Raw genomic sequence first — 26,364 nt, 5'->3', positions numbered from 1 at the left:
TTTTGTTCATAGTAAAATGAACTTTATTATGACGACAAGAGCAAAAACGTTACAATGTAATTATACGGATAGATAAATAAACTCAAGATTAATGTGGCTAGTCTGATGGTAGAACACAACATAATGTTGAAACGTCGTGCATAATCGCACTTACAAAGGCATCGTTCTTCAAAATTGAGTTTTTTTTAGTAACGTTAAAGTACAGTATATAGTGTATTACAGTTACCTTAAGTTTTCGAAAGGACGGCAAGTCTACTTGGAATGGTAAAAGCTCTTTGTGGTAATTAAATTACCTCTTACATTGTAAGTTAACGGAAATGTTGCTGAAAAGTTTCTTTTTGATTTAGAGTAAACTTAAGTTTTTGATATGAAGCAAGGATAGCAGCTCTAGTTTAGTAAAGGTGTTGTTTGGTTATACGTAAACTCAAGACTTATGTGGCTAATCTGATGGTAAAACACAACATAATGTTGAAACGTCGTGCATAATCGCACTTACAAAGGCATGTTTCTTGCAAACTGAGTTTTTTAGTAACGGTAAAGTACAGTATGTACTGAGTGTAACTTAAGTTTTCCAAAGGACGGCAAGTCTATTTAGAGGTCTTTGTGGTGATTAATTGGCTCTTAAGTTAACGGAAATGTTGCTGACCAGTTTATCTTTTTGACTTACAGTAAACATAAGTTTTTGATATGAAGCAAGGTCAGCAGCTCTAGTTCACTAAAGGTGTTGTTTGGTTGTAAATAAAGTCAAGACTAATGTGGCTAGTCTGATGGTAAAACACAACATAATGCTGAAACGTCGTGCATAATCGGACTTATAAAGGCGTTTCTTGCAAACTGAGTTTTTCTAGTAACGGTAAGTTACCTCTAGTTACCTCTTAAGTTAACGGAAATGTTGCTGACCAGTTTATCTTTTTGACTTACAGTAAACATAAGTTTTTGATATGAAGCAAGGTCAGCAGCTCTAGTTCACTAAAGGTGTTGTTTGGTTGTAAATAAAGTCAAGACTAATGTGGCTAGTCTGATGGTAAAACACAACATAATGCTGAAACGTCGTGCATAATCAGACTTATAAAGGCGTTTCTTGCAAACTGAGTTTTTCTAGTAACGGTAAGTTACCTCTAGTTACCTCTTAAGTTAACGGAAATGTTGCTGACCAGTTTCTCTTTTTGACTCACAGTGAAGTTAAGTTTTTGATATGAAGCAAGTAACGTCAGCAGCTCTAGTTCAGTAAAGGTTTTGATGTTTGGTTTCTTAACTGACGTTAAGAACGTGTTCAGAACTGATTCTAATGCTGTGTACGTCACTGGGAAGTCATCAGCCTGTTCCTTAATAACTATCTTTGACAGAGTTGACTCTCTAAGCTGTGAGGTTAGCACTGTCATTTTGCAATTAGAACACTTAGTAGCAGTACTATCATTATCCGAAATTTGTATCTTCATGTTGCAAAAAATACAAGTTTTAAAGTGTACAATATTGACAGCTACCACTTTCCCTTGTATTATTTTCCCATAGTTTTGGATAGTGGGTGTGGCATCTGCTGTTTGTGTAAAGTTATCTATCTGCTTGACAGTAGTGTATTTTGTTGTAGTAAGATACTTTACATCGTTAAATGAGCGGACACTAACGCTAGTAAATGAATACGTTTTGTTGATATCTATGTCGATGATTTCTTCCCACACTACAAGTTTAATGCTGGCAAAGGGGTCAGCTATTACATAGTCCACTTTGTTCAAATTTTTGCCCCTTACATTGATAGCAGATTCATCTGTCTTTGATATTATTTTAGCATTGACACTTATGGTCTGATAATCAGAGATTTCTGCTATTTGATCTAGTGTGAATGAAGTCTTTGAAAAAGCTTCATTGAAATCATAATTCACTACTGATGGTGTTATTTTTGATTTCTTCTTAATAGTATATTCGTCTTCTGTTGCTCTACGTTTAGCTAATGATGGTTGAACGCTGTCTATAGTGACAGCAACCTTCTTTTCTTGAAGTTCTTTCAATTTGAGGCGCTTCTCTGGGGAGTAGCATATTCCACGTACCACTTTCGTCGGAGACATCTGAACATTGAAATCGAAATACACATTTCCAGATTTGGGTGTGTAAATGTTACTGACTTGGTGCACATATCCAACTATTTTATCTGTAGGGAATTGCTGTGATGGTGACCTAGTTCAAAGGGAGGAAAGATGGTTTTATTTGAAATTGTTACTTTAGTGATTAGTATGGTGATTCTTTTATAGAGCGGTTTTCACTTGAGTGTCGAAAGTAAATTGTGTTTGCTTTGGTTTTGCATTACTACGATTAGTGATTCACTTAAAAAAACTCGCGCCACTTTCTCAGCCAGTCAGAACTAAAACCAAAACCAATCGTGACTCGCTTACGCACGTTTTCCTGTGCTTTGTGCCAGCTACATGTATTTGCTTTGAGTTTTGATTGGTTCACTGGATTGTCTGTGTCCTTTGTGATTGGCCAAAGTAATTACTTTGGTTTTGGTTTTACGACACTCAATTATTAAGCCAAGTGGCATCATACTGTAGGAAGCTTTACTTACTGATGTTCGTTGGTGGCCATGGTGTCTGGTGTACCTGAAAGCAGGAAAGAGGTCTATGTAATATCAAAATAAGTGTGTTGTATCCATGAGCACTGGATCAGAAATGGTTGTTGAAAATCACTTGTGTGATGGTGAACGAAAGCAGGTGGCTTAATTCTACTTTGAGCAAGGATTTGCATTTCCTTTGTTGCATTATGTTCTCTGATCAGAAAAGTACAAGAGCACAAAACTTGTGGTAAGCAGCCATCAGGAAGACTGTGGGTACATGATTGTACAGAAAGTTTCAATTAGTGGTTCAGGACTGTCATGGCTAAAGAGTTATCGTTGATGGCTTATGTGTAGATGACAGTAGAGGTGATCATGATTATGATGAGGTGTACCACTTATATTAACGTAACTGTTTAGTTTTCAAGATACTGTTATCTAGTTAGTTATAGTATTGTAAAATATTTGAAAGATAAAATATAGGGTATATAAGTACTGTATATACCTGTAGTCTGCAACAAGCTGGGTGATCCTGAAAGTTGCTCAAATTGAGAGGAGGGTCCATCTAAAATGAGAAATTCTTTGTGAGAATATTTAGTGTAGTTAAGTTGAAAGTAGTATAATGTAATTTTACCACTGCATATTGATTTGTTTGTGAAAATGTATAGATGGCACTGGACGTAATCATCATTATGATGAGGTGTACCACTTATATTAAAATAACTGTTTAGTTTTCAAGATACTGTTATCTACTAGGTTATTTAACAATTATTCGCTGAAGGCGAAGTGATTATTGTTGAATAATATTGAATATTGTTGACTAATCACTGAGCCTGAAGGAAATAATTGTTTTAGCATAATTTGCAGAGGTGATTATCAAGAACTGCAAAATAACGATAAAAAAAAAAAACAAGAAAACAACAAACACAAGTTCTTGCTTGCATACCGGAGTAACCAGTTTAATTCATCGATTGAAATAAGAATTGAAGCTTACACTGAAGTTTTAGCAATAAAACGGAACAGAACAAACACTATGAGAAAGATAGATGTCTGTTACCTTTGTTCAATTGTTGGTGACTTCTAAGCAAATATGTGAATCCTCTTGAAATAAGTAGCTCCAGTCAGAAAAGAACTGAATGATGTTTCCTCAATCGATCCGAGTTTCTCATGGCTGTGTGCGATCTCCAAAACCACTGTGTTTACGATCAATTCTAATGCCTCGAGAACCATCTCTTGAAACTATTTTCGGTCGAAAAGTAGTGAATTTGCAAAATTGCTAATGTTTTAAAAATCCATAACTTGGAGTGGTTTCTTTCCAATAAAGGAAAATTTCATTGAGCAAAACGGCCATGTTTACTTGCCTGGATGTCAAAGGTGGCATGGCTTTGTAACCAAGCCTTCAAATGCTATAATCACCTTGCACGCGGTGATTATAGCCTCATAAGCCGAATTTCTTGACCAATCAGAATGGTGCAATTCTTATAATCACCTCTGAAATTATACTAAACTTGAATATTCAAAAGGTAAAATTGTAAGGTACATAAGAACATTATACCTGTACTCTGCAACAAGCTGGGTGATCCTGTAAGTTGCTGAAATTGAGAGGAGGGTCCACCTAAAATGAGAAATCCTTTGTCAGAATATTTAGTGTACTTTAATTGAAAGTAGCATAATTTAATTTTACGACTGAAAATTGATTTGTTTGTGTGAATGTAAAGATAACATTGGAGGTGATCATCATTATGATGAGGCAGGGTTGTCAGTGGGTTTTGAGAAGCAGGTTCTATCCAAAAAGTAGGTTGCTACGAAATATTCAGGACTTGATAACACACTCTCAGAATTGACGTACTAATATTCCGAGTAGCCGGTGCAGTATTCCAAATAGCCGGTGAAATGCGCCGGTTGCTGGCTTATTTTGACAACCCTGATGAGGTGTACCATTTTACTGTATATTAAAACTACAGTAAGGTTTTACTGTTATCTACTAAGTTATAGTAAAATATTTAAAAGATAAAATATAGGGTACCTGAACTCTGCAGCAAGCTGGGTGATCCTGTAAGTTGGTCAAATTGGGAGGGGTGTTCACCTTAAATGAGAGATGCTGTGTCAGAATTCTGACTGGCTGTATTTTCTATGGCATGGTATAAAGTTGTTTAGTTTTCAAGATACTGTTATCTAGAAAGTTATAGTACTGTAAAATATTTAAAAGATAAAATATAGGGTACCTGAACTCTGCAGCAAGCTGGGTGATCCTGTAAGTTGGTCAAATTGGGAGGGGTGTTCACCTTAAATGAGAGATGCTGTGTCAGAATTCTGATTGGCTGTATTTTCTATGGCATGGTATAAAGTTGTTTAGTTTTCAAGATACTGTTATCTAGAAAGTTATAGTACTGTAAAAAAATTAAAAGATAAAATATACATGTAGGGTAGATAAATACTGTATATACCTGTACTCTGGAACAAGCTGGGTGATCCTGTATGTTGCTCAAATTGAGAGGAGGGTCCACCTAAAATGAGAAATCCTTTGTCAGAATATTTAGTGTAGTTTGGTTGAAAATAGTATTATTTAACTATACTGCTGAGAATTGATTTGTTTGTGAAAATGTATAGATGGCACTGGAAGTGATCATCATTATGATGAGGTGTGCCATTAGTATTAAAATTATTGTTTAGTTTTGAAGAAACTGTTATTTAGTAAGTTATAGTACTGTAAAATAAAAATGATTGAAAAGATAAAATATAGGGTTGATAAATACATTATATACCTGTACTCTGCAACAAGCTGGGTGATCCTGTATGTTGCTCAAATTGAGAGGAGGGTCCACCTAAAATGAGAAATCCTTTGTCAGAATATTTAGTGTAGTTTGGTTTAAAATAGTGTTGTTTAACTATACTGCTGAGAATTGATTTGTTTGTGAAAATGTATAGATGGCACTGGAAGTGATCATCATTATGATGAGGTGTGCCATTAGTATTAAAATTATTGTTTAGTTTTCAGGATGCTGTTATTTAGTACAGTAAGTTATAGTACTGTAAAATAAAAATTATTCAAAATATAAAATATAGGGTTGATAAATACAGTATATACCTGTACTCTGCAGCAAGCTAGATGATCCTGTAAGTTGGTCAAATTGGGAGGGGTGTCCACCTTGAATGAGAGATGCTGTGTTGGTTATACTACTAAAAACTGATTTGTAAATGCGAGAATTCAACTACTAACAGTGGATATCAATATGTTACATGTTTATACCTGTAGACTTTACCAAGTTGGGAGATGCTGCAGGCTTTGTAGATTGACGATGTTTACCTGTGTTTGTGAGGAAATATTTAAATAATATTGTTATCTGTACTATATAATACAGTTGCTTGGCAGAGTTGTTTTGAATGTTAAGTTATTTCATGCTTTATACATGAGACAGATTGCTCTGTATAAGTATAGTAAATCTAAGTTCATACTGTAGATGTACATGTACATGTATAGAAGAAAAAAGGTGGCATAACTGTCATATTTTTTGTGTGGTAAATAAATAAACAGAACTTACTTTTCTTTTTGGGGACTTGTTTAGTTCCTTTAAAAGTCTGCAATAAAAATTAATTCAATTGGAATTATCATTCAATAACAGGCAATTTTGCTTAAATTGTTTATGTGTAGTGTTTCATACTGAAAGATTGTTATTTTGGGTTTTAAGACACTTTACAACTTAAAACTACAAATAATTGTAATACAGTTGAACTCCGGTTACTTGAAGTCTGAAGGGAAACGAAAAACAGTTTGAGTTAGCGGGGTTTCGAGTTAACTGAGTAAAAATGATTGAAAAGTGGGTCCAAGGGAAATAGAAGATAGTTCGAGTAAGCAAGATTGTTTGAGTTATCTGACTTTGAGTTACCGGGGTTCTACTGTAGTATATTTTTCTGCATGTATCACTTACTTTCTTTTTGGACTCCATGTTTGCTCACTGTTCAGCATAATGTAAAATAAGATGCAAAATTGAGTAAGTAGTAGTGCATAGAAAAGCTATGTCATAGTGATGGTAATTGAGTTTTGTGTTGCAGTTAATTTGTGAACTTAGTTAATTTTTTATTTTATCTAGTTATTTTTTTGTAACTATTTTTTTTATACGGAGTTGATACATGTAAGTAGAAAAAGTAAAACACTTCCTCTCTCTTAATGTCTCATAACCTCCCCCCACTACCTCTAGCACCACAATCCTTACTAACCCTCCCCTACTATCTGCTATTATCCCCTACCCTAAGTACTATATTACATGTATCTATTTTTTCTTTTTTACTAACCTGCACTGGATTTTAAGTCTGAATGTCTGGATTTTCTGTCCAACCCCTTATCCGACCCTTCCAAGTTAAGACCATTTTAGTTGCCATGGTGACTAAAGTTTTGGAGCTGGCAACTAAATTAGAACTGAAGTCACCAGCCTGGCAACTAAAAATTGAGAAGAACGATTGAAAGCATGATCTTAATTTAGCAAGTAAAATTTTTCACTGGTCACCAAATTTCATCAGTTGGTGGCCAAATGGCCACTTAGGAAAAATAAACTTGGAGGGTTGCATCCATTTTGCCATGTTGGAAACATTGGGTGAACTACTATTTTTTTAATAATTATATGACTGCAGCCTATACCTTAATGATACTATTTATGTAGTATCATCTAGTTAGAAAAAAAAACTAGATAAAATAAAAAATAAACTGCGATCAAAAAATGAACTGCAACATTTGTTTAGTCAGATAACTAAAGGAGAACAATTAAAAGTGTTTTATTATTGCACATATTGCCTTGTGGTCAGAGAAATATGTTTCTAAAACTTGCATGTTTATATGTAAACCTGGGATATTAGTGTATATGGGCAATTCCATGTCATGGACGTTACAATTCAGACTAATTTTTAGAACTTTAAACTTGCATTGTCTAAGGATGAAAACAAGTTTTAAAACTTTTCATTGATGTACAAGTCTGTGCACCTTAGTGTGTTAATTTGAATATTTCTTTTTTCCAGCTGACTTATTTGTGCCAGAGAAATATTGAGAAAAACGACTCTCATGGACGTTACATAAAAATCAACCACGTCATTTAGTGCATTAGCATTACTTTGAAATTCCTGTGAACTTTCAAGCATTTTCAAAATATCTTCTCCATGTCAATGTAGTTTAGTGATTGTGTTAACTGAAAATTTTGTTTTCACCTCCATTATCTTTCACTGTTTTTCTTGGAGACTAAAAATATAACGTCATGGACGTTACAAAAATTGTCATGGACGTTACACTATGTGAATTCTTCTTCAAGTTTACCAAATAAATTAACTTTTTTCAATTGTTGGGCTCTATTATTTGTAGTAAAACAATATTTCTTGGCAGTTGGAATTGAAATTATCTTGCTAGTTAATGTAAAACCTGTGATATGCTCATTTAAATTTTTGAGGACATTTCACAGTCCTTACATGACATATTAACCTGCATTTTCAGCAAATCTCTTTCCACAAGCTTGCTGTTTATCAACCCAAACCTGTCTTTTGGAAAAAAACTGCCCACTGCTATACCGCCTAACTATTTTTTACCTTTTCCAAAGACTTTTATAAAGTTTTGCCTTTTTTTCAACATTTTTGCAAAAAGTATAACATCCATGATATGGCATCCATGACCAACTTTAAATGCACTTAGTTAAAAAATGTAACAGTTTACCAGAGTTTTGTTATCATCAAAATGTTCATTTTCGATAAGTAAAAAAGCAGCAGAAATTTTTTAAGAATCCTTCAAATAATAACTTAAGGAGACAAAAAAATGCACAAAATTTCATGGATGTTACGTAACGTCCATGACAGAACTTCACATCTCTGTTGCTATTTTTTAAAAATATTTTGGATGAAGTCTTTATCAGTTATTTGTCAACACAAATGAGGGAATATTCCTTATATAATTGTTTGAATTCATAAGCATTTTGAAAGTATGATTTTTGTAAGTTAAAAATGTGCATCACAGACATTGTAAATTATTAAGAAGGTAAACCCGTACTTTGGGGACCCCCCTAAAAACACTGTTGTCACAGACAAAATAAAAGTTTTTTTTTGTATACTATAACATGTCCACAAGGCAGCACAGGTAATTATTCCATCTGAAATATCTTTTGAAAAATCTTGATTTTTACACCTCTCATGTGGAATTGCCCATATATGATCTATTGCTGTCCTGTAGTCAGTAGTATAGCATGATACTAATTGTCTGTACTTATTATCTCTTACGAAGAGATGATCAAGAAACATTTTCTCTCTATTATTTACTAAATAATCAACGTTAAAGTCTCCTATAAAAATACTAAATTTAGTAGGTAGCTGTGTAATAATATGCTGTAATGCTGCACACATATTGCTTATTTTTACCTTAGGCGAGCGATATATACCAACAATAGTTAGTTGGGACATTGCTTGAAGTCTTGCTATTGTTATCTCCATGCTATTAATATTTAGATAATATGGATACCCAGGGAAAAATTCTAGTCTGCTATAAAAAGCTGTTCCCCCATAGGGTCTGGTATCAAGTGAGGTAGAGCGACTGTCATTTCTAAACAAAGAATAGCCACTAATATTATACATATCATCATTTTCTGAATGGGAGAATCTGGTTTCTGAAAATAAGATCACATCAGTGTTTGAATAGTTCATATCTTTGCGTACATCATCAATATGTCTATGTAGAGACCTTGCATTGAGGAAGCAAAGTTTTAAGGTAAATTCATTCACATTGTACAGAGGTGACACACTCAGCTTAAGACATGCATCTGTTCGTAATCGTTTCATCTCATTTTGAACATCAACACTCACACTTATTTTAGCTTCACAAAGATTAGTTATAAAAAGCCCTTCAATTGTGGTGACCCTGCTTAGGCCTACATAATGTATGTGGGGTATAGCTTTTTTACTTTCGAAGTTAACGACAATTTTACTCTCGGTGTCACCTTGAGATCGGTGAATTGTTTTTGCTGCTGCTGGTCGCAGTGGGAATTGCTTCCTTACTACCTGAGCACTTCTAGTTCTCCCTACGTTAAATTGAGCAATGGCTGGTTTAATTGGTGTCCATGATAACTGAATACCTTCTGTATAAGGGTTGTCCTAAAACCCGGAATGCCGGAAACCCGGAATGCCGGAAATCCGGATAAGAAAGCCCGGAATCCTAAAACCCGGAATGACCTTTTTGTGTACGCCTTTTTTCAATAAAATACGTGGAAATATGTTATTTATTTATTTATTTATTTATTTATTTATTTATTTATTTTTTGGGGGGGGGGGATTTGGAAGTTTGTTACGAGTTTCCAATTACGTTGCGAGTTAGCGAATCAAATTGTCAATTTCGATACAAAGTTCCAAACTTCGGCCCGACTGAACTTCGCAATTTAGCTAGTTGAGGAGAAACAAAACATGTTGTTTCAAAGTCATGGCGATATCTGAACTCAATGATTTTAAAGGAAACAAGTTACGGCGGGAATATTCCAGCGATTACTGCTAAGTTGCACAATATTTGTTTGACGAACACGCAGGACGGCAATAACAACCTTCTAATCAATGTTCTGACTGATGGTGAGTAGAAGCATTACATTCATATACCGTCTATTGCACTTAGAATGAAAACGTCCTTTCGAAAATGGGTATCAAACGCTGTCGATATATATTCGTCACTTGATGATGGAAGCGATAATTCAGTTGAAGTGTCAGACAACGTTTCGCACCAGCGATCACGCATTAATTTGACGATAAATGAATTTTTATATGCAGTCAGAAATTTGGGTTAAATTTCCCTTTTTGTAAAAAAAAAATATATACTTTTTACGCTTTGTGCGAGGTATAATCTTAATTTTCAAGTCTTTTGCGTTTGTAAGCCGGATGAAACTGGATACATGGTTTACCCATCAGGATCTTTACATAAAGTTGATTTTAATCGAAGCCGAAGCGAGGCGACAGGGAAGACTTATTTGTCACGCCAACATGTTTATGGCTCGCTGAACATTAATTTAAAGTTTGTGAGCCTTTCATATTTTTTTATGGCTTTTTCCGAACGATTAAGCGTAGCAAAGCCCTTGTTGATAACATAACTACAGAAGGTTTTAATCTGCACAACTTAACACAATGTAAGGTTTTTATTGACGTCGACTATTTGGTCAAACAAATGTTTTGCAACTTGAGCCGCAAGAATCGCTGGAATATTCCCGCCGTAACTTGTTTCCTTTAAAATCATTGAGTTCAGATATCGCCATGACTTTGAAACATGTTTTGTTTCTCCTCAACTAGAATTTCAGTCGAACCGAAGTTTGGAACTTTGTATCGAAATTGACAATTTAATTCGCTAACTCGCAACGTAATTGGAAACTCGTAACAAACTTCCAAATCTCCCCCCCCCCCCAAAAAAAAAAAAAAAAAAAACATATTTCCACATATTTTATTGAAAAAAGGCGTACACAAAAAGGTCATTCCGGGTTTTAGGATTCCGGGCTTTCTTATCCGGATTTCCGGCATTCCGGCATTCCGGGTTTCCGGCATTCCGGGTTTTAGGACAACCCTCTGTATAAAGATTTTTATTCTCACGTCTGGTGTTTTGTCCTACATCTGCATGGTCAAATTGTACCCATATTATTCCACATGGTTTAGTTGTATTATGCAGCTGTATCTTTTTAATGACATTACTAGCACCGTTGGTTAAACCATCTTCAATGCGCACGTTAAAAGCTAATTCTGTTCTTTCACCTTCAGCAACCTGAAGGTTGTATATAAGCTGTTTTGTTTTTCTGGGATCAGTTGGTATTTGCTTTAAAATCCTATCGTTCAGTTCAGCAGAGTTTGCTCCTATAACCGAATCGTGTGCTTTGATTGCATATTTAGTACTCGGTAATGCATGGTGGACTATGTTATTAAAGTCATTGCATTGACCTTGGCATTTTGAATGAACAAATGTGGTACATTCAATGGGTAGCCATTTGTCTCTAACTCGTCAGAAATTAGTTTTTCCTTTATTTTTAAAATGTCAGTATGAGTATGTCTACCTTCTCTTAATCTGTTTAATATTTCAGCAAACTGTTTGCTTTCTCTTTGCCTCATTATTTCTTGAAGCTCAAACATTGTGAAATGTTGCTGCCAGAGATTTGGTAAAAGCACTGCATATTCTGAGCTGTCTATATCTTTGAAAATATAGCCATCCATTACAGGTTGAAGTTGAAACAAGTCACCAATTGCTAAAATACTGACGTTACCAAAGTCCTCTTTGCTTCCCTTGATATCTTTAAGTCGACTATTTATCTGTATATTAAACATAGAATTTCCTACCATTGATATTTCATCCAAGAATATTAACTTGATGCCTCCTATATGGGATCTGATAGTGTTTAGTCTGCTTGAATCAAGATGTTTGTAATTCTTCAGAGACTGATTGGCTGGTATTGCTAGAGCACTGTGTATTGTGTTACCTTTTATGTTATAGGCTGCTTTACCAGTGGGAGCTAGTAATAACAAATTAATTTGATGAAAGTCATTACCTGCTCTACTGTTGTAAAACTTTAATGCTGCTTGGTAAAGTGCTTTAGTAAGGTGTGATTTGCCAACACCTGCCCCTCCACTATGAAAGTTGCAAAATGGCTTATCTGATGTTTTAATGAGATGTAATGTGTGATAGAAAAATTCTTTCTGTTCTTTGTTTAGCATTTGGACCATGTCCCTGTATTGCTCATCAGGAAGTTCATTTAAAATGAGTTGGTCACTAGGTGAAATTGATGATGGAATTCCAATATCATCTGACAAGTCATAACTTTCATTAAAATCTATGTGTAAGTCCTTCACTCCCACAACCTCGTCTGCATTCTCTGTGTGTTCTGTGATAGGTGCTATCAGTGCATATTCGTTATTGTCCTCAGTTTTGCTTAAATGTTCTTGAATTTTGTCTAGATCATCGCTACACATTACATATTGCTTCATTTGGTTTGCTATCTTATCTTTAACGAGTGAGAAGTACTGTCGATATGAGGAACAATTTTTAATCAAGTCAGTATTTTCATTTCTCCATGATGTGAACAACATAATCAATTCTCTATAGTGTTTCTCAGGATCTAGTTCTTTGTTATAGCACACTGTTCTAATAATTCTTGCCTTTGCTCGCTTTTTACATTTTGGGGGATCAGGGTTATCAAATGCCTTGTCTTCATCATCATTTTCGTGATCACTGCATGTTTCTAATGGGAGATTGTCGACATCCATGTTAAATGTTTTTTTCACAAATGGCTTATTAGAAAAGTTGTACCATGCAGCAAAATCTGCTAATGTTACATGTTCAAGTGCTTGTGGTCGGTGTGCATATTTTTTCAAGAGAGAGCTGGTGAATATTTCCTCACAATCATCTTCCATTTCTTTGATGTCACTAATGGGCTTCAAAAGGTCGACTCTGTCTTCTGGTGGTGAAGTATTGACAAATATTACTTCTCTAAATGATTTTCTCATTGGCAATTGCAGTATGATGTACACTGCCTCTTGAGCACTTATTTCAACATTGTTTAGGAATTTATTGCCAATATCCCTTACTTGTTGTTTTATGTTACAGTTACCTTTTCTAGCTTCATCACATGCCCTTCGCAATAGTTCACTCATTCCCTTGTGTGCTTTAGATATGTATGACACAATGTACATGGCACAAGCATAAACATCAAGAACGAATTGGATATCCATGTTAGCTCTCCATGCAGAAAGACAAGCAGGATTATAATTATTGATTCTTAATTCATTTGGTTGTCTTTTCAAAAAGATAGTGGGTGCATTAAGACTTGACCTAATAGCAAAGATGTACTCGTATTCAGTTACTTTCAAGTTTGCAAGTAGCTCTTCAAATGTGACATTATCCCCTTCTTTCATATCATTCAACTGTTTTAGAATTAATTTCCAATTTTCTTTGTGCAACTCAACTTTACTTTTTTGTATATCATCTTCCAGAGGATAAAGAATTTGTGTGGATTTCATGGGTGGTTGTGGATAATTAAATCTGCATTCTGTTTTTGATTTTTTTCGGCAAGTGTGTGAATGCCTGTGAAGTTGCCTATTAACAAGTTTTAACAATTCAGGATTATCAGCTGGCTGTTCACAACTAATTATTTTATCAATAAAGGCAACAACTTTAACATCATCGTCAACTCCAAATACTGGTGCATCTTCTAGCCATATTAACATATGGATGTGAGGCGAGCCGCTCTGTTGATACTCTACTCTGTAAAACCAGTCACCTATTATACCTAATGGTGCGACTTCACTCAAAAGAAAATGGTTAATGAATTGACTTATTTGGTAATCAAAGTGTCTGGCACATCAATCAATAATCAATCAATAAAATTTATTTACCCTCGGAGCTGACGGGGGCTGGCTAGGCCCCTAGCAAAACATATGCTAATATGCCGAGAAAATAAATTACAAATGTAAAAATATATACAGAACGAAAAATTCATTAATAAATAAGTATTAAATTAATTTTAAAATTAAAAAGGGACTATCTAGCTGCGCACAGCATTACGAAAGGCCTGTAGTGTAGCAATTGTTCTTACTCGGTCTGGCAGTTGATTCCAGGCGTTCGCCGCCCAGTATCTTACAGACTTCAGTCCATACTTGGTCGTATTGACCTTAGGTAAGACAATCTTATTAATGCCTCTCAAGTTCTTGATATTGTCCCTGACACAGAAGAGGTCCTTAAGATACACAGGTGCTAAGTTGTTAAGGCATTTGAATATTATAATAAGTGTATCTTGAATGCGACGTTCACTTAATGTGTAGCCTATGCGGCTGCACAGAGAAGCGGAGCTAGAAGACCTGCCCTTATAGATGTAACGTAGGGCTCTTTCGTGAAGTTTCTCTAGTTTATCGCTGTCTGATTTTAGACAATTATGCCATATCGAAGAGCAATAAGTAAAATAAGACATCACAAAGGAATTATACAGGCATAGCTTGGAAGAGGAAGACAAAACATTTCGTAATCTACAAATAACGTCAAGTTGTTTTCCTGCTTTCTTAATAATTTTAGAAACGTGCGTGCAAAAGTTTAACGCGTCGTCTATAACGACTCCTAACAGCTCAACCTCATACACACGAGGAATAATTTCTCCGTCTGCATATAAAGATATGTGAGCACGATTGTTGCTAGAGAGAACAAGCGCCTTGCACTTCTCAGGGTTGAGAGTCATCTTATTATCTCTGAACCACTTACAGGCTACGGCAAGTTCTTTGTTAAGGACGTATTCGACCTTAGCTGGGTCAACATCAGAGTAGTAGATCTGGTTATCGTCGGCGTAATTCGATAGTTCTGCCTCCTCGATGAAGTAGAAAAAGTCATTAAGAAAAATGTTAAATAGTAGGGGCCCTAAGACGGACCCCTGTGGAACTCCCCTTGATATTACTGACACATCCGATGTAACATTTCCAATCCGGACACGCTGCCTGCGATCGTGTAAGTAGCTCCTCAGTACGTTTAAGCTGTGAGGAGAAATTCCATAGGCTGCAAGCTTTGCTAATAGTAGATCGTGAGGGATAATATCGAATGCCTTACTCAGATCCATTACTACAGTCCCCACCACGCACTTCTTGTCCAGCGCCCGTCTCCAGTCTTCAACAAGTCGCAGTAATACGCACTCACAACTGTATCCCTTTCTGTAAGCTGAAAGGAATTTTGAAAGGATACCTGAGAAGTGCTGAACTAGCTGTCTATTCAAACATCTCTCAAATACTTTATCGAGTAGCACTAGGATGGACACAGGCCTGTACTTGGACTTATCAAACTCGTCGTCTTTCTTGAAGATTGGCGAAATTTCAGCTAATTTCCATTCCGTAGGAACGCAAGCACTGTCAATGATGGAGTTAATAAGAGTAGCTAAAGGTTGCGCTAATGCAGAGGCACAGTCACGCAGGGCTCTTGCAGGGACAGAATCATGGCCGGTGGCCTTGTTTACGTTAAGAGACTTAAGAATGGTCTCCAGCTCAGCGGAGTTAACATGACTGAAGTGAAACTGATCGGTCACAGGGCAGTTAGCCATTATAGCTCTGATGCTGGGGTGGTCACGAAAATCCTCCACTGTTGTAGTTGGGACGTCAGACACGTTCTGAACAAGGGAATAGTAATGATTGAAGATCTCAGCAACCTCTTTGTTATCCCTAACCAAAGACCCGTTTTCTTTAAGTTGAATTGCTTCATTGCTGGTGTTGCGCCTACTGTGCATGAAGGGCTTGATTGTACGCCAGAATTGTTTGGGATCTCCTTGTGCATCGCTTGCTTTTGTTCGTAGATAACTCGATATGAGTTTACGTCGTAAGGAGGAAGTGGCGTTGCGCTGGACTTTATAATTCTCGAGATCACCAGAATCGCGGGTCGCGAAGTAACGCCGCCTCAGTTTATTCCTTTTGCGTATAGCAGCAAGTAGCTCTGGTGTCATAAATGGAACATGTTCGCGCCTGATCTTGGTCGTCTTGATCGGCGCATGCGCATCTAAGACACCTTCCAAAAGTTTTCCCCACGCCCAACTCACGTCTTCCGGGTCATCAAAAAGATGAGCAATGTGAAATGGGACCATGTTGACGTCAGCTGCGAATAATTCCGGGTCATAATGCTTGAAACGTCGAGCGGTGACAATTCTGGGGGACGATCGAGGGGAATAGGTCCTCATTACCGTGTAAATGAGGTGGTGATCGCTCAGCCCTAAATCAAAAGCTCCTGATGATACAAAGGAACGGGTATTGTTTGTAAGGGCAACGTCTATCAGAGAGCTAGAATCAGCAGTCACTCGCGTGGGCACTTTGATCAGATTAGACAAGCCATAGACATCAGCAAGGTCCATGAGAGCCTGGCCCTCTTTGGCACCCTTATTGCAGTCGGAAAGGTCACAGTTTAGATCACCAATCAGCAAGATACCCTCGAAACGCTGGCTAGCCCGCAGCAGAATGTTATTTAGTTCAGGCTCCCACGTAGTCTTCGATACACTTGGTGGTCTGTATGCACCTATAATTAGCAACTTCTTAGAAGACCTCGATGTCTGAATGGTCAGAACGATCGATTCGATCTTGGCACCTTCCAAATCGGAGACTCTGTTAACTAAGAGTTCGCGCTTAACATAGATAAATAAGCCACCGCCGTGACGATTGCGATCTTTACGATACAATCTAAAGCCTTTAATGTAAAATTGTGAATCGGGATACGCATTATCCACTTTGGTCTCACTCACAACCATTACATCGAACAGACTTTTGAGCATGAGTGCCTTTAGTTCGAAGAATTTAAAGCCGCCGACACTGTTGATATTTACATGACCAATCTTCAAGTTCTTAAAATGATTCTCTAGAAGTGAAGAAAGTTCCTCGTCGATTACTTGCGAAGAATCAGTGTGGTCAGAGGCAAAACTCATGTCGACAATATCCGAGTCAGTTAATAAAGCCCCTGAATCTGGCAAAACATCAAAAAGACATTTCGTGCACAGCCATTCCCGTTGAGTCAGGCCATGGCCTTTCAGTGTCACACCTACGCACTTAAGATGATAGCGGCACTGACATAAATCACAGCAGATTACCCTGTGATTCTTGGCGATTGTTCTCTCACACACCGCACACTTAGGCTTACAGCTGATTTGGTTCTTTTCCTCGTCATTTGTGGGTCCTGGATTGATGGAAATATCCCCTCCCATGAGCAGGATTTGGCGGGCCGCGGTCGAATTGGAGTAATACGCGCATGCTTTCTTGGAACGCTTGGGAGTCTTGTGAACAAATTTGGATGCGCCTTGAGTGACACCAACAACGAAAAGACGACAATGTCCAGATGAACGAAGAAAATTCGCATCGATGTCTTTAAACTCAGCTCCATTGTGAGCAGATGTCAGTCGGAAAAGTAGCCTTTGTGCGTTTATGTTAATCCGGCCAGTATCACGCACATGCGAAGACGCGAATAGTCGAATCGATTTATATGCTGGGACAATGAAGCTCGTTAGCAAAGTGTGATGTGAGTCCCTTGACATCCGTTTCATTTGGAGCCATTGTTGAAGTCGTAGGTCCCTGGAGGTCTTATTAGCGTCTGTTTGGAAAAATATGCAAAGACTTGGCGGCAAAGAAGTTTGTGCTTCAACGGAGTGGCTTCCAAAAACCACGTAGTTCCGCGGCTCTCTTAAACAAGCGTTCCCCAAAAAAGCCTCGGTTTGCTCTCCAGCATCTACGACGCACCCCAGAGAAACTTGAGAGGATGGCAGTTGATACAGAAGGAGAAAATAGACAACAAATACGGAGCTCATAAAAAGCATGACTGCTCATTATGCATGCATACGTATGATATGTAACAGGATCAGATTTTATCAATCTACACTTCTCCTCCCAATTCATATTGTCTAATTCATCATTGTTATATTCTTTGTTGTCAACAAGTTTACCAAGTATTTTTAACAAATGAGTCCACTGTGTTTCTGCAGCCGAAAAACTACAAAATAATGATGCAGGGCCTAACTGCCTTATCATTGCAAAAATGTCTCGTTTGGCTTTTTGAAAGTATGGAGGACTACCTCTTAATGTTTTCAAAATCTTAAAGCCTTCATCATGGTGTACTAATTTCTCTAAAGCACCTTGTTGCTTTAACTGTCCAGCTTTTAGTGACTTGTGATTTCCTTTACATTTCCTTAATGCAATTTGTGATTGTCCAAGCAAACTCTTCATCTGAAGTTTCTTGGCTTTAAAGAACAAGTTCTCTACACATGCAGCAGCCCTTCTATCTGATCGTCTAACTTCAGATTTACAAATCTGACTGTAATAAACAGGTACCAGTCTTTTGTTGTTATCTGGTCGTTTTTCACTTAAAAAATTCCAGGATAAGCTAATTCTTCAGAATATTTATCTCTGAAGACACTTATAGGTTTGTTGCCTTCAGCTGGTGCCACATTTAGAACAGAATGATGTTCATGTTCTTCAACAAAATTTGCAGCAGTTAACATAGTATCTGTAACACCAGCTGGGATTTCTTCATCATCGTCTTCACTCCAGCCATCCTCATCTAGTTGTGTTTTATTACTGTTATTGCAAATTCCACTTGGTACATCTGACTCTGTTTGGTCACACTGGTCAAATTTTTTATCATCATATACATCCAATGAAATGTTCTCTGGGGTTTCACACAAATTTTGGTTCAATGTTATCCCTTGTTCTCTATAGAGGCTTTTGTTATTCACAAGCCAAATTGCTGCTTGTACTACTTTGACTGGCCTTATGTTCAGAGATAATGCTGCACTTTTGTACTGTAATTTTCGCTTTAAGTTAACTTTGATAGTCCCACTCTCATTTGGTAACCTTGGCAAAGAAGAGACAGTATTTGTAACATCAGCAGGGACATTCACTATATTTCCATGGATTTTAAGCTGCCGTCCTCTTGGAGCTTCCATAAGCTTTTCAAATGCTAATTGTGGAGCTAGTAATCTACATTCTAATTCATTCAAGTCAAAAAATGATGGTTTGGGGGAAAACTGCATGCCATTAATAACAGCACAAGGTGGAACTTTACCTTTTGATAAGTAATTAGAACATGTTTTACAGAGCCATTCAACATTAGACTCACTTTTTTTATTGAGCAGATACTTGGTCATGCTAGGATAAGATTCTCTGATTGATACAGCAGAAGACACACTGTGCTTATACCATAACTGGTCACAACAAGTACAAATGTAAACAGGGCCTCTGGATACAATATTTTGGAACTTTACAATCAAATTATGTAATATTTTATTGTTATTATGATTTGAAATACTTGTCTGTTCTCCTTTTTTTCACCTTTCTGTTTCTTTTTTTTCAAAAATTCAGTCTTTTGACCAGTTAATTTTCTTTTTTCTGACCGTTTTCTTGCCATAAGTTCTTTCATATAATCATTGCGCCTCATTTGCTGACTGTTTTCATTCAATTTCTTTTTTTTACACATCATTGTGCTTGTACTAGGCTGGTTTTCAAGTGAAGGACATTCGATAACTGGCTGTGATGACACATAGTGATAATCAGCCATGTGGCCTAAATAAATAAGTCTTGGTTCACAACAAGGATTAACTGCCTGTACCAAATTAAACTCAGCAAAACCTGGATTTGTCTCTACAATATGGATTTTTAAATTAAATTTGTCTGCAACAGCTTGTATAATAAGGCCATCAGCCCATGTACCTTGTTTAGCCATATTTTTAAGATATTCAACCCAGCTGCATTCAGTATTGCTTTCGATAAATCTCTCAGGATGATGTTCCAAATATTCAACACCAGAAATTCGTATGTAAAGGTGTGCACTTGGATCTCCATATAACTGATGAGATACAGCTCTGAAAAAGCAATCACCTGCCCCACCAACATCTAGTGGTTGCAATCCAATTTTTTAAAATTTAATATTTAGTAAACTAAAAGGATCAAGTTCAGAAGTAATTGGTAGACTGTTTTGAATTTGAACAGCTTTTATAGTACTCATTGAAGAGGGTACTTGTTCATTCAGATAGTTTGGACATTCGATAACTGGCCATGATGACACATAGTGATATTCACCCATGTGGCCTAAATAAATAAGTCTTGGTTCACAACAAGGATTAACTGCCTGCACCACATTAAACTCAGCAAAACCTGGATTTGTCTCTACAATATGGATTTTTAAATTAAATTTGTCTGCAACAGCTTGTATAATAAGGCCATCAGCCCATGTACCTTGTTCAGTCATATTTTTAAGATATTCAGCCCAGCTGCTTTCTGTATTACTTTTGATAAATCTCTCAGGATTATTTCTCATATATTCAACACCAGAAATTCGGATGTAAATGTGACTGTCAGTATCTCCATATAACTGATGAGATACAGCTCTAAAAAAACAGTCACCTTCCCCACCAACATCTAGTGGCTGAAATCCAATTTTGTTTAATCTATTTTCCAATAAAGCAGCAGGATCTAGAATAGAATTCGAAGACATAATTGCTGGACTGCTTTCACTGTTATTAGCACTTTTAGCAACTTCACTGATAGGACTGATGGGATCAGGTACAAAGATAATTGGTGGAGTTTTTCCACTTTGAAAAGACCTTGCATTTCCTATTGTAGATGGTGGTTCTTTATTAACATAAAGAGGGAAAACAGTGCAGAAAATAGGCAAGTACCTGGCACAAAAATGCAAATGGTAGCTGTTGTATGCTTTTTTTGGAAACAAAATATCATCAGGAAGCACATGACAAGCCTCTTTTTCTAACACATGCAAATTATGATAGACATTCTTAAACGAACATCCAGGCACACTGTTTTGCATCTTTCGAATTCTTAAATACCCACTGAAAAAAGAGTTGCTCCTATGTAAATAGTTCACATACCACAGTTTAAAATTAGCTGCTATACTATTTAAACTAGATGACCTGGGAGTGGAAAGTCGAAGGTGCCTCTTCAGTTGTTGTCGAAGTTTCCTTCTTTTCATTATTCGTATAATGTTTTTGACTGATATTCTAGACGGTTCCCTGGCTCTCGAGTGTCGCTTGCATTTGGGCCTTTTGTCAATATAATTCCTGCTAGGCGATGGCAATTTTGCTGCTTCGCTTAATTTAGACCCGACACTCAATTTGCTTACAGTTTCTAATTCAACACTTAACATTACATCTTTGCAAAAGGTGCCCACCACAGCTTTTAAAGACGTTTTGTTAATGAAAGTTTCAGCCTCCAAATCACATTTAAGCCTCGTAAAGCTTGTGCCTTCCGTCTTCGAAATCCCACTGTCTACCGCCACAGGACTTCGTTCAAAGCAAAGTTTATTTTTCAGTAGCGAAGAACTTTCTTTGAGTCCTGAAGGACTTTCTTTGAGTCCCGAAGGACTTTCTTTGAGTCTCGAAGGACTTTCTTTGAGTCCCGAAGGACTTTCTTTGAGTCCCGAAGGACTTTCTTTGAGTCTCGAAGGACTTTGTATAAGCCCAGAAGGGCTTTCTTCGAGTCCAAAAGGACTGATATCTAAGAATGTGTCAAGACCCTGAATGCAAATTGCCCGAGTAAGAATTCTCCTAGGAGGATCTTTAACAGTAATTTCTCGAAAAGGCTTTGTACGTCCTTTACCAGATATAAACATGACAAAATCAAACCCACACTTGATTCGCAAACGTTTTTCGCTGTTCACTTGCGACCTCTGCTTTGTAAACAACCCATGTATTGTCGAATGTACAAGCGGTTTAAACAATCCCCTTGCCATGTTTATTGAAAGACCACGTGATTACGAGTGACGTAACATATATCATGACATCTCCCCTCTAAGCAAATACATGTATGAGGAGTAATAAACATGCTATTAAAATATCAACATTGTCCACAGTTCATTGTCCAAGACCTTATGTCAAAAGTCATTTTAAAACAAGTGTTCTCAGCTGATAACAACAACTCAGCAAGTCAGCATAGCAACATGCAATATACAAAAACTAATAGTATATAAAGTCATCTTGTCTTGGTGCTCGAATAGTACGGCCATATCTTGTTCTGGCTACTTCAGGTGTCTTGATGATGGTTCTGTCACTTTCTCTGCTCTGCGTGTTCCCTCTGTCACCTTTCGGACTTGTGACTTCCGGTGTCTTGATGATGTCTCTCCTGTTTCGTCTGTAGAGAGTTCCATTGCTGTTCACAATTACTGATCGAGGGGTGTGAGCAAGTTTTGTAACCGTAGCAGGTTTCCAGCCATTCTTTGCTTTCATTTGAACAGTGTCACCAGTTGTGACAGGAGGTAGTGACTTTGCTCCTCTGTCAAAGTACAGCTTCTGTGATTTCTGTTGAGCTAAGAGCTGGGACTTAGCATCGGTTGGGATTCTTGCATTCAGCAACTGTGTAGCAGTTGGAAGTTTGGTTTTCAGCCTTCTGTTAAGGAAAATTTGAGCTGGAGAGTAGCTCAGTCCAGTGATTGGAGTATTTCTGTTTTCCAGCAAGGCAATGTATGGGTCGGTACCATCTTCATTAGCTTTCTTTAGTACAGATTTGGCTGTTCCAACGGCTTTTTCTACTTGTCCATTTGCTTGTGGGTGCTTGGGACTTGTAGTTGTGTGTTTAAATTCCCATGAATTTGCAAACTGTTTGAATTTCCGGCTTGAGAACTGGGGACCGTTGTCGGAAATGACCTCATCAGGTATCCCATAGCGTGCAAAGGTGGATTTAAGTTGGGTGATGACTTAAGAACTTACGGTGCTGTCGCGCAGCAAGCCAATTTCTACCCATTTTGAGTAATAGTCGACAGTTAAGAGATAGTCCTTTCCACCAAGGGTGAATAGATCGCAGGCGATCTTTTGCCAGGGCCTATCTGGAACTTCATGCTGTATCAATGGCTCTTTGGTATTGTTCTTTCTATGCTTTAGGCATGAACTGCAATTTGCAATCATATCTGTAATCTGTGCATTCATGTTCGGCCAGTACAGGATGTCACGGGCTCTTCGCTTGCTCTTCTCAATTCCAAGGTGGCTTTCGTGAATTCTTTTAAGCATTTCGGGTCTCAGTCGTTCAGGAACAATCATCTTGTGACTTTTGAAGAGAATTCCATCAGCTTCATGAATTTCTTCTTTGAAACTCCAGTATGGTTTTGCATCAGCAGGTACTTTATTCTTGTGGTCAGGCCATCCTTGTTTGGTCAGCTGTGCAACTGTCTGAAGAGATTGATCTGCCTTTGTTGCTTCTTGAAACTCTTTCAGTTTCTGCTCTGAAATTGGGAGGTTAGCTACCAGGAGATGGATTTGCATTTCAATTTCAGCATCAGGTATCCCTTGATTAGTGTAAGTGGTCTCCAGGTGGGCTCTGGATAGTGCATCAGCGATGAACATCAGTTTTCCTGGAACGTACTTCACGTTTAGGTGGTAGTGCTGCAATCGAAGCAATAGGCGTTGTATTCTGGGTGGTGCTTTGGCAATTGGTTTGGCAAATATTGCTTCAAGTGGCTTGTGATCAGATTCTACTTCTATCTCTTTGCCATACAGGTACTGATGAAAACGTTCGCATCCAAATACTATTGCCAGTGTTTCTTTTTCAATCTGTGCATATCCTTTCTGGCAGTCAGTCAGGGATTTTGATGCATATGCCACAGGCTGATTATCTTGAAGTAACACAGCTCCAAGTCCTGATTGGGATGCATCTACTGAAAGCTTCACAGGCTTGTTTACATCATAGTAGCTCAGTACTGGTTTTGAGGTTAGGACCTTCTTAATTTCATTAAGAGCTTTTTCTTGCTGCTCCTCCCAGTGCCATTGTACTTCTTGCTTGAGTAAGACTCTTAGCGGCTCAGTTAAGGCACTCATGTTTGGGATGAACTTGCTTAGGTAAGTTACCATGCCTAGCAGGCGCTCCACATCCTTCTTGTTTTGCGGGGATGGCAAGTTAAGGATTGCCTCAATCTTTGATTCATCAGGTTTGATTCCATCTTTGGTAATCTTGTCACCAATGTACACAACCTCGGGAATCTTGATTTCACACTTTTGTTTCTTCAGCTTAACACCTTTCTCGCGGGCTCTCTCAAGCACATTTCTGAGTGCTTTGTCGTGGCACTCTTCATCTTTGCCCCATACAAGAACATCATCATAGATAACTTCTGCTCCTTCAATTCCTTCAAAGGCAAACTGCATTTTTTTCTGAAATACTTCATTCGAGGAATTCAGGCCAAATGGTAAGCGATTAAACTTGAAACGTCCAAATGGTGTGTTAAAGGTTGTGAGAAGGGAACTAGGGTGGTCTAGCTTAACATGCCAGAAGCCATCTTTGGCATCTAATTTGCTGAATACTTTTGCACCAGTTAACTTGCTAGTTATCTCAGTGGCTGTTGGGAGTTGGAAATGTTCTCTCTTCACTGCTCGGTTCAAATCTTTTGGATCAAGACATATTCTCAGATTTCCATCTGGCTTTTCCACTATCACAATGGAGTTAACCCATTCTGTTGGCTGATCAACTTTCTCTATGGCACCCAACTGTTCCATTCGTTCTAATTCGTGCTTTAGCTTGGGTAGAATGGTGAATGGAACCTTTCTAGGGGGGTGAATGACAGGCTTAACTTCTGGATTAATTTCAATATGGTGTTCCCCTTCAAGCTCTCCAAGGCCTTCAAATAGGTCATTAAATTCATCAAGGATAGAACTCTTAGTATTGACATCAGCTGTGTCAACAGTTCTGACAAACTTAATTAAGCTCAGTTCCTGACATGCTCTTAATCCGAGTAGGGGGGTTGACCTTCAGCTTCAACAACAAAGAAATCAGAATCAATCTGTTTGTCTTTATACTTACAAATCATTCTGGCCACTCCTAGCACAGGTATTACAGATCCACTGAAGCCAGTGAGTTTTGCTTTAGTTGTCTTCAGCTGCGGTGTTCCTTTGAGCGAGTTGAATACATCCGATGGAATTACATTTGCTTGTGCTCCAGTATCCAATTTAAACTCTACCATGTTGTTGTTCACTTGAAGAGATGCTTTCCATTCTTGCCCATGGTCATCTTTCTGGACTTGACCGATGAATAATTCTTCTAACTCCACGTCTTCGACAATAGGTTGAGCGGCTTGATCGCTTTCCACTAAATAAACATTCTTCGTGAGACACTGAGATGCGAAGTGGTTTCGATTCTTGCATTTGAGACAGATTTTTCCATAAGCTGGACATTTTCTCGGTGCATGAAGTGTTCCACATCGCTTGCATGCCTTTTGGATTCCATTTTTTGTCTTCGACTGGTCATTTTTATCCTTTCTGTCCTTTGGCGGGAATTTACCACTCGGTGTAGCTTTCTTATCTACATAATCTACACTTTTAGATTCTTCGGTTATCGATTTCGTTTGGCGTTTGGAAAACTCCGACGCTCTGCACATATCAATGGCTTTCTGAAGACTTAAATCGTTTTCTTGCAATAACTTTTCTCTCATAGTGTCGCAAAGTATTCCACAAACGATTCTATCTCGAATTAAGCTTTCACACAGTACGCCAAATTCGCACGTGCTTGCTTTGGTGCGCAGCTCGGTTACATACTGGTCGATGCCTTTGGTCGGTTCCTGAACACAGGTGAAGAATTTGTGCCGTTCAAATGTGATATTCCGCCTCGGATTACAATAGTCCTCAAATTTCTGGAATAGGACGTCGAGCTTTTGCTCCGCGGTCGATAATGAAAATGTGTTGTAAATCTCAAGTGCTTCTTCTCCCACGAGATGAAGAAATATGGCGACTCGTTGCTTCTCGGGTTTCTTTATTGATCCTGAAGCTTCCATGTACAGTTGAAATCGCTGTTTCCACTTACGCCAGTTTTCTGCAACATTTCCCTCTAGACTTAGCGTTGAGGGCGGCTTGAATACACTCATTTTGAGCTAGGTTTTTGAAGTTCAAACTGTGTTTGAATCTACCACTTCTGACACCATGCCATGTTTATTGAAAGACCACGTGATTACGAGTGACGTAACATATATCATGACACCCCTTACGAATCGAATGAGACTCATTTTGAAAATAAAAATAACAGCCGTGAGCACTACGTTTTGAAAGCTGTGATGGTCACCCACCAAATGCTAGAAGAGTATCGTTCACAAACTCACTAACCTCAAAATTCACCAACAATCCCGCGCCATGCACAAATTTGCCTTTCTTTTCAAGTGCGTGTCGTGCTGGAGTTCCGTTTGATCGTTGCTTGGTTACCATCATCCTTGCTTCCTGATTGGATTGCGATCACTACACCAAGCCCGGCAATGAGGCGGGCTATTGTTTAAGAACAATTAAACCGAACGATTATCGACCCCGAACCATTCCCTTGGGATTGCTAACAGCTTTTTATACTACAAAGAGTCTAATGCGCATGCGCAAAGC

The 26,364-nt window shown here is 37.8% G+C and overlaps 1 protein-coding gene and 1 pseudogene across 15 annotated transcripts; both read right to left on the bottom strand.

Annotated features, from left to right (window-relative positions):
• Positions 1-26,319, bottom strand: LOC144652265 (uncharacterized). 14 transcript variants are annotated; one of them, XM_078512292.1, is made up of 13 exons: positions 26,101-26,319; positions 6,836-6,980; positions 6,472-6,498; positions 6,085-6,121; positions 5,793-5,849; positions 5,631-5,690; positions 5,308-5,367; positions 4,990-5,049; positions 4,768-4,827; positions 4,098-4,157; positions 3,048-3,107; positions 2,558-2,591; positions 1-2,172 (listed from the first exon to the last, which is right to left on the bottom strand). In XM_078512292.1, exons 3-13 carry the CDS (start codon positions 6,487-6,489, stop codon positions 1,119-1,121), a joined length of 1,560 nt encoding a protein of 519 aa, XP_078368418.1. In that variant the 5' UTR covers positions 6,490-6,498; positions 6,836-6,980; positions 26,101-26,319; the 3' UTR covers positions 1-1,118. The 14 variants fall into 14 exon arrangements, with proteins under 14 accessions (XP_078368418.1, XP_078368415.1, XP_078368417.1 ...); XM_078512289.1 differs by lacking the exon at positions 6,836-6,980; XM_078512291.1 differs by lacking the exon at positions 26,101-26,319 and having other exon boundaries at positions 6,836-7,394.
• LOC144650177 (uncharacterized) lies at positions 11,316-19,161 on the bottom strand (annotated as a pseudogene). The gene is made up of 2 exons (XR_013570029.1): positions 17,859-19,161; positions 11,316-13,871 (listed from the first exon to the last, which is right to left on the bottom strand). The product of XR_013570029.1 is annotated as an uncharacterized LOC144650177 (transcript).
• Positions 26,320-26,364: the final 45 nt, after the last annotated feature.

Source organism: Oculina patagonica, chromosome 4, assembly GCF_052425735.1.
Source record: "Oculina patagonica isolate OP01 chromosome 4, crgOcupat, whole genome shotgun sequence".
NCBI classification, from domain to species: Eukaryota; Metazoa; Cnidaria; class Anthozoa; order Scleractinia; family Oculinidae; genus Oculina; species Oculina patagonica.
Note: the sequence above shows the minus strand (reverse complement) of the source record. Positions and strands in the feature narration are given on the sequence as shown.

What these genes read in the sequence shown, in the direction of transcription:
- LOC144652265 (XM_078512292.1), bottom strand. An exon ending in CAGCTTGCTGCAGAGTTCAG is followed by an intron (nt 4,158 to 4,767) that starts GTACCCTATATT and finishes TTCTCATTTTAG; the next exon opens with GTGGACCCTCCTCTCAATTT. An exon ending in ATGGCCACCAACGAACATCA is followed by an intron (nt 2,173 to 2,557) that starts GTAAGTAAAGCT and finishes CCTTTGAACTAG; the next exon opens with GTCACCATCACAGCAATTCC.